This window comes from Ictalurus punctatus, chromosome 26 (genome assembly GCF_001660625.3).
Source record: "Ictalurus punctatus breed USDA103 chromosome 26, Coco_2.0, whole genome shotgun sequence".
In the NCBI taxonomy this organism is placed as follows: domain Eukaryota; kingdom Metazoa; phylum Chordata; class Actinopteri; order Siluriformes; family Ictaluridae; genus Ictalurus; species Ictalurus punctatus.
In genome coordinates, this window is record NC_030441.2 from 1,807,721 (window position 1) to 1,816,859 (window position 9,139).

Genomic DNA, 9,139 nt, shown 5'->3' on the forward strand with positions numbered 1-9,139 from the left:
TCATGTAAGTCATCAAGCGTGTTTACATTGCCAGACATCGAGTTGAAGAAGAAGCCTCCTGAGAGAAGCTCTTGGTCTGTGAGACAAAAATTCCTTTCAAGAGGAAGTGGATAATAATACATGCACTCTCAGTGATAACTCACGTAGTCAAGCATCCCTGATATACAGCCAGGATTGAGGTTCTAGATCCTGTAGCAAATTCTCCTGTGTTATTTGACCCAATGTGTGGAGTTTAGCTGTCAGATAAGGAGTGTCTTGAATGTCATTTTTACTCTGTGAAGGTCCTGTCTGAATGACGTATGACATTATGAGGCTTGCGGATATATAGTCTTTCAAATGGGAAGTACCCCATCGAGGCTTGTGGGACCTCTCTGAATGCAAACCACTTATCCCAAATCCGAGCATCTCTAATAATTCGTACAAAGTGTAGGTGACACAATTTGCTTAACCCGCTGAAAGTAAGAGAAAGCAATGCCTTCCTGCATTATAATGGCCTGACAAGGTCGGTACCAATTCTTTTGAGGAAGACCTTGATCAATGGAAGGGGTGGACACACGATTCATTAAATTGCTGCGACTGCCCGGCCTATAGCAACGCGTTGGCCAGTGTGTGTCCATATAAAAAACATGAAACCAACACTGGTATCAGGAAGCACCTCTAAGTGCTCCAGGTGCACTTCTGTTAATGAAGATGATCCTAGTTTACATTCTTCAGGACTGTAAAAGTGTATTTTTAATGAAGTATACTATGCTTTTTACATTTCTACGGGAAATAAATCGGCTTCACGCTGGCTCTCTTTGCCGATGGGTGCATTTTATAAAAACAACAAAGCTCTATAATATTTTAATAAAATATAATATGGACGAGTGTGGAAACATATAGGGTGGATGTGAAATTATTACGTTACATAATAACCATCAATAACTATATTTACTAATCATCTTTTTCCAGACATCATTTGAACTCTAGTCCATTTTCATTTCCATTTACATGAAATATTAAATATTCAATAGAAAGTTGCCAGTAGGCAGTACAGCAGTCCTATGCTGTGTGGAGGATGAGAGAGTGGTGCAGGAGGAGGAGACTGAAACCTGAAAGATGTGCTATTAGAGGAGCTGTGCAACCATTAAGTTTAAGTACATGTTATTTACAGATTTATTAAATATGAACATTTTTACATCCATGCTTCTTAAGTGCTGTGGTATTTGATTGTATTTCCTTATAATATTTATATTTCCAAAGCCTCTTACTTCTTAGCAGTTTGATTGCATTCTTCAAAAAAAATAAAGCTCATTTATCTAAATATATACATCTACATCTGACATCCTCATGCCAAAGACATGCATTGTAGATTGATTGGCAGCTCTAAATAGTGTGCGAGTATGCAATTGTGCCCTTGTGATTTGATGGCACCCCATCCAGGGGGTCCCCCGGCTTGTTCCCCAAGTTCCCTGGGATAGGCTCCAGACTCCCCGTGACCCTGTGTAGGATAAGCAGTACAGAAAATGGATGGATGGATGGATGATGTACACAAGAGTGCCCCGGAATGCTCGATTCTGATTGGTTAGAAGACGTTGAATCGTTTTTAATAAAAGAAGCTCTGACAATAGTGTAGCTGTGAGGAAAATCAGAGGTTTATATGAACATTTATGGAAGAATTCTCACACACACCAAACCTTGAGGCAGATGAGCTACAACAGCACAAGGTTCCCCTCTTTGTCGGAACATAAAATAGACAGTTGAAGATTGGGTAAATGTTGCTTTTCGGTGGAATTATTTGGTTGTCAGTGGACTCTGTTCACAATATGTCGTGGCTAACATTATGCTATGTGAAAATGGGATTTTAAAGAGGTGTAACAAAATATACCACACCTCTATCCACATTGTGTTGCTCATACTGTGTACTGATAATGCTGGGAAAGACCTGATTGAAGTGAAAATAGCTCTCTTATAGGTACATTATTAAACTTTCTCACAGTCAACAGTATGTAAAAGCAAATTTGTGGAATTAATCAGTGTTACATAAACACACAATGTCATTCAGGCTCTCATGTGGACTCTGGCATTATCAAACCATCAAAACGTCTCTGGTAACTACAATGTTCTGGTACTTGAAGAAAGAAGTCACATTTTAGTAACAGTCAAGAAGAAGAAGTAGTTTATTCAAAAGTTTTGATGCTGGTTTGCTACAAAGCAAAATGATGAAGTGAAAGAGTGGTGTCTGCTTTGTTTTCTTGCTCTTGCAAACAAATCTCTTTCCTCTTCTTCTTCTGAAAGATGAAGTGAACGAGTCAACTGTTCGATTTGATTTTTGTTTTCAGACAGTTGTCCCACCTGCCCACAGTTCAGCACAAATTGCACCACTAAGACAGAATACTAAGAATTACTTAACCATATGCTGCAGTTAGACACAAAAGTTAATCACTTAATGGAAGTTCATTATAAGAGAAAACTGTGGATGTTGGTGGCATTTTTTTTTTCCTCTAAAGGAAACTTCAGCTTGATGAACCGTATCATAAGAAAAATTTACAAAGCTACTTGTTCAGTTGCATGGATGTCTCTTGAGTCTGACCTTCTACTTAATATTCTTGAACCATGGCAGGTCGAGTCCATGGAAGCCATTATGTTAAATGAAACCAAATTTGCAGTGATTAATGTGATTATTCATTCAGCAATATATTACCAATATACTATTCAATGTTTGTCCTCTTCTCTTTCATATATCATATTATTCTTTTTAAACTGTCTTGTACTGAGTTTCTTCAGTCCACATATTCTGTCCCTGATTTAGGTGTTATAGGTCTAATTCAATCGAAAAACCCTGTCTCAGGCGCTTCTTTAAAAAAATATCTGGCAACCTGAACTTTTTCTTCATATATGGAAACTTTGTGTATTACACTGAGCTTCTTATACATCTGCTACACCAAGACTATGACTCTTAAGAATAAAACATGGCACACAACTAATCTAAGGTTGACCTCAAACCTCATTTCACTTTATACTTGGGGATCCATCACTAGGCTTCTTCTTCCAACTCACGTTCCACATAGTCATTGGCAAAATTTAGAATATCTCTCAATGCTGTGAGGATGAGCGTTTCAATGCCGTCATCTTTGGTGATCTCTTCAGCATAGTTCTTCACAGGGTAGATGGCGTTTTTTGAGATGCCCGAGTTAATGCTGCACAGGTCCATCTGAGGAAATAAATCAGATCTGACCTTTGGACCGCTTGAAAAACAGGACATTCTAAAGTTTGAAGATTTGCACACACACACACACACACACACACACACACACACACACACACACACACACACACACACACACTTACCTTCTCTTTGATCTTCTTGCTGGTGTAGACTTTCTTTAAATCCTGGTTAACCTGCTCACAGGCTTTATCTACCTTGGTCATAACAATGACTTGAGGAATTCCTGAGAAATTAAACTTAAACTCTTTAGTAATCAAAGATGTTTCATTTCTTTTCTTTTTTTTCCTGTTCTAGCTCCATATTATATAAAATATTTGTACATCACTAGAGATAAAAAAAGAACTAGAGAGAGAAAAAAAACTTGAGAGAAAAAAGAGAGGTTGGTGAAAGAACAGCTATTTATAGCTGCTATATCATAAGTGAAAATAGACAATTTTGCAGTTGCAGTCGTTGAATAATTAAAAAAAGTAATTATTGGCAAATTGCTGTGGTATAAGAGCAATAAAACACTTTGGGGTGGTAACAGTACCTCTGCTTTGTGTTTTGATTATTTTCCTATAACATCATACCCCATAGTGTTTTATTCTTTACTTAACATATGCAGTACAGTACATTGTGAATAAGAAACCTTTGTTTCCCACTTTTGCTGACTCTGCAATGGTTCTAAGTTAGCGTTACTGGTACAGTATGTCTCATTTGAATAATAATGAATAATAAGTTCAATGGAAAACTCTAGCAGGAAAAACCCAAACGTAATAAATAATTTCGCTTACCCTGCTCGCTAGCAGCCTCTCTAACCTCGGCCATTTTTACAAAGACGCCGTCTTCCATTCTTGAGACAGAGTCTGCAGACAGAATGCTGACCAGACAGTGGACCTTATCATACAAAGTTGGGTTCTTTTTGTATTCTGGTTTCTCAGCAGTTATGGACGACACAGGATTAAACTACAACAGAACAAATAGTTAATGTTATCAGCGACAATCAATATTTGGCATTTGGCATTTGATAAACCATATTACGCATACTTTTTTCTACTTTAATCTAAGGCTTACTTATTTATAAAATCTTTCTCTTCTGTGAAATGTTTGTTAACAACTCTATTAGTTATGATTTAGCACTAGCATTTTTTATTATTATTATTTCTATTTAACAATTATTTAACCAGGGTAGTCACACTGAAACAAAATTCTGTTTACATTCTGCCATAATAATAGTTTAATCAGCATTTATTATAAAAGCATAAGAAAATGCACACTGTATTCATTATGAAAGGAGGTTACAACCATTGTAGTTTATAGACGACACTATTCGAACATTTGGGAATTTTCCTACAAGAGAGAAAAACACTCTAGATTACACGTACATTCTGGGTACCTACAAAGCTGTGCTCGAACCCCATTTTGGACAGTGAGACAAATCTCTCTGTTTCTCTACCCACCATACAGGCAACTCTTAAAACAAGCTCAACGAGTAAGTAAAACTATTAAAACATGGACTGAGGTTATGGACCCGCACAACTGCCTTTGTCTTAATAATAATGACTACAAAAATGCCAAGTATAGTTTAGGTAGAATTATCAGAGAGGCCAGTGAGCCCATGGAAAGTGTCACGTCCAGATAACATGCCTGGATGTGTTGCCTCCCATAATACCACTATCATCAAATTTATTGAAGAGTCAGCAATCATTGCTGAGCGTGAGAAGTCAGCCCACAGGAGAGAAGTGGAAGCTCTGGTGGCATGGTGCCAGGTCAAAAAAAACATTTCAGAACCTGACAATTAAATATCCAATCAAATCAGTGGACCTGAACTAGTTATTATATGAATATCAGAATCAGGGGACAGGATGCAGCTGCGCAATAATATTAATGCAGGAATGATTGCCATGTTAGGTTAGTCCATGCAATTATATATCGCATTGTGTTATTTTCACACATAGATTGTAAAACAACAATGCAGTGGAAAGTGGAAAGTAATTTTAGTCATCACAGAGAGATTTCAATAAAAACATGTACATAATAGACAAACATCCACAGCTTTGGTCTTTGGGGGCCCAAAAGAGTCGGCTCTAATTCTGAACTAAGCAAAATGATCTAACTCTCTGAAAAAAGCAGAACTTCCCATCACTACCATGCAAAACTGGTTAGAAAGCCGTGATTCACTTGAATTGCAGGCGTATTAGTTACTAGACTGGCCCGAAATGAAAAGAATGCAGATTACATTAAAAGATGACCAGAACGTGTAAGTGCTTACCGTGTACTTATCTGGAACGTGTCCCTTGAGTACACTGATGATGTCATCAGCTGTTATCCCTCCTGAATGCTGAAGCCCCATGATGTCAACAATTTCCAAAGGATAATGCTCACCTCTGCCTTTCTTCAGCTTGTGTTTTTTCATCTAAATTCAATTTAAACATAGTTCGACGAATATTGAAGATGACTGTGTTCTAATAATAAAAAAGGCAACCCATCAGGTCAGCTTGGCATAAAGAAATGAATATTATCTGGTTGTTGTAGGAGTGAGGAGAACGTTGCAAGTTTGTGCTATCAGGATGTTTAATGGGGCTACTCAAAAACATATCAGTGTTATACCAGGCTGAATGCGTGCTCAATAGTAAGAAAGACGGAATGCTCAGACAACATAATGAAATACTGCAGCTGCTAAAAAAGAAAAGAAAAGAACACCAAAATAAAAACATTAAAAACCACATTGTGAATGAAACTGCAACCTAGAATTGCTCATCTCTTCACTCAACTGATCTCAGTTCGAGCCAACATCCTGATTTATTCAGTCACTTCTACTCTGTTGAGTAAATTTCTTTAGACATTTAGACTGTCTTTATCTAGTTGCAAACTGAACTGATCATAACACATAGCAATCCAAAAACCTGATTAAATCCTGTCATTTGCCCTGAGAGAAACGCACACTTGGGCAGAGAGTTTTTAGAAATCTTCAAGCGTGGCGGTTTTTACAGCTAAAAAACAGTCTAAATATAATATTTCCATGACATTAGTAATATATAGTCATGTAGTGATGTCAACATTTATTAACGGTGTAAAAAACTCAGATCTTTTCTAACATCTTCAGCTATTCCATCGGTATTGTTGATGTCAGGATGACAGGGCATTAAAGAATGTTTCTTGTCTGCTTGATTCCCCCAAAAGTGTTTGAAAGATCATGGGACTCTTTACCCAGGTGGACTCTTTGTCACAGATGTGTGGAAAGACGTGGCAGTAATGATCACTTTGCACACTATAGCACTTTTCTGAAAGGAGTAGATGCCCTCCTTCCATCACGCTGCCCAGGGATAAGATATGGGATCTCATGTGTTATAATCTTTAATACTGCTCCATATGGACCTAGGCAGAATGCTGGGAGACAGGTTTTTTGACTGGTGATCACCTTAACAAATGGAACGAGAAAGCATGCAGTAATGCCAGGATAGTTGCAGGGTGACCAGATGACAGAACTTCAAAGATCCTACTTAAAGTTAGATGTCTCAAAACTAAGAACCTGGTGGTTGACTTCAATGTGCTCCAAGGATCAACCTGTAGAACATTCCCTATCATGTCCAGTACACACTTTACGAGCCGCACTGCAGCACAGAGCTAATTATTCATTAGGCACAATATCTGTCTAATCTGAGTGTAGCATGGCAGGTCATCACTATGCTGTAGAAGACAATAACTCTGATCATGACGGCCCATTCCACATGAAATATTACATTCTCATAAACTAGACGTTCTTGGAGGTCTGTACTGCTGCTACCTGAGAACTCCCATTGGAGTGAGTGCTGAGTATATCTGAACAACCTTCAGTCAGTCTGAGGGTGAGTCGGCATTTCATGACCCACTGGTACAATGTTATCCACGGGGTGAAACAGGATAAGAAGGGATGAAATACAATATAAGTTTACAACCCTATCTTATGAATACCAAGGTTCCTCTTCAATTGAAAACGAAGCCAGACTCAAAGAGAAAACCATTTCCTTGTATTAAACTATACTCTAGTGGAATCGTAGAGTTACTGTATTTGCATTTGTGTTTTTCAGTGTCCATGGTATCTTGTGTACATCTCTGTACCTCGCAATTGATTGTTCCTTACTTTTTTTGTGAAGCTTGCTCCTGTAAACGTGGAGTTTTCCAGAGCACTCATGGCATTACGGCCTAAGAGAATTCTCTGGACTGAGTTGATGAAGGATGATTTCCCAGCGCCAGTCGGTCCATACAACACAATTCTGAGGACCTCCGAGCTGGGTTTGAATTCTTTCACATCGTGTAGTATTTCATCGTTTTCACTGTGAATATACAGTCATACTTTTTTTTAAAATAATAAAATAGCATTAAACAATATAACACTATGCAGTTGTAATAACTTGACAAGCATTTCATTAATATGTATGTAAGGAATAACCCTTGAGGCTGTGCTGCAATTTGTTCAATACAGCCAATGGGCTGGTTTCATGCAGACTGACACAAAGTCGAGTTACTCTTACCAGCCAGAGTTAATTATTTTCCTCTGACAGAATGTCCTGAAGTGTTTAATTCCTCTTAAACCACAGAAATTTGACAATAGTTCATTTTCAGTTATTACAGAACAACACGGCATATTTTTTTTTTTAGCAGTTTATATTTCGATCTAATGTCGTAAAACATCAGTGAGACAAGTTAGTTCCACTTGTTTTATATCAGCCATAAAAAGCTGTTCCCTCAAGTGGCCCCTCTTCTTTTTTTCTTGAATTTAACAAGACAAATAATGAGTTATATTAACCCAAGCATTGCACTTTTTTTTAATTAAGAGGAACAAAGAATAGTAGTATTTTCATACACCTGACTTGAAGTGAGCTAGTGACTATTATACTGAATGTAAACGCAACAATGCAATATATTTTACATGATAGTGGACCAAGTAATCAAGTGCATTGAATCAAATGAATTTGTCAAATGGGGTGTTTCAAGTTGTGATAAATTTATATTTAAAGAATGCACAGAAAGATAGATTCTTACCTCCACGCTACTGGTCTCCAAGGCCTCTTGAGTTCTTAAATGCATGCATAAATAAATATCTATTAATTTGCTGATAACAGCATGATAAATTGATCTCTATACTTACAACTGTGTTGTTGTTGTTGAGGTTTTAGATATTATTTGTTGCTGTTGTTGACTCTAAGGTAAATTGTCCACTTTGTTTAACCGTATTGTATCAGTGATAGAAAAGTGATAATATCTATAATATAAATATAGTATGCAGAATAAAATTAAAGATAAAACTCACCCGGTGAGAACCGACGCGGAGGGTGAGCAGGTTGATTATTTCCCATTTCTGTGGAATTTATATGGTACATATTGTGAGATATACAAAACGCAATCAATAAATCCATTTATAGCATATATTTATTATATTTTCATATTTGTTTGTTTGTTTTCAGCACTCTACATAAACGATTGAGACTTTTGCATGGAATGAAAAGAAAAATTGAATTCCTTTGGTGCTATCAGGAGAAATCTTTCTTTAGAATTCGAAGATTTAAGCAAACCTCCAAAAGTGTACTTGTGAATTATATGTATAATTGTTCATTCCGTATTGGCACTATGAAAAAGTTAAAAGGCCCCCTTACCTTGGACGGTAGTACTGGTCTATAGACTTGTATATAGCTACAGTCAGTGACTTTGGGCTTTTTAAAGTCTGCATAAGACATGCCCACATTTGATAAATGGTTTCACTCTATGCATCAAGTTAATTTTTTAAAAAAGAAATATACACACATGGGACAAGAAAGAGGAAGATAGAGGAAGTCAAGTGCCCACATGATTTACTTCATGATTCTAATATGAAAATGAATCAAGACAGATCTAAATAAACAATAAAGTTCCAATGAACAGTAAATCTACATTTTCTCCTCCTCTAACTTGTTCAGTACTCGTAATACAGAT

The 9,139-nt window shown here is 37.0% G+C and overlaps 1 protein-coding gene across 1 annotated transcript; it reads right to left on the minus strand.

The window, feature by feature from the left end:
* Positions 1-2,141: 2,141 nt before the first annotated feature.
* On the minus strand, positions 2,142-8,921 carry LOC108261361 (interferon-induced protein 44). Its single transcript, XM_053676414.1, has 8 exons — positions 8,824-8,921; positions 8,481-8,528; positions 8,213-8,246; positions 7,263-7,503; positions 5,460-5,603; positions 3,982-4,153; positions 3,331-3,431; positions 2,142-3,193 (listed from the first exon to the last, which is right to left on the minus strand). Exons 2-8 carry the CDS (start codon positions 8,524-8,526, stop codon positions 3,017-3,019), a joined length of 915 nt encoding a protein of 304 aa, XP_053532389.1. The 5' UTR covers positions 8,527-8,528; positions 8,824-8,921; the 3' UTR covers positions 2,142-3,016.
* Between the last annotated feature and the right edge of the window lie 218 nt (positions 8,922-9,139).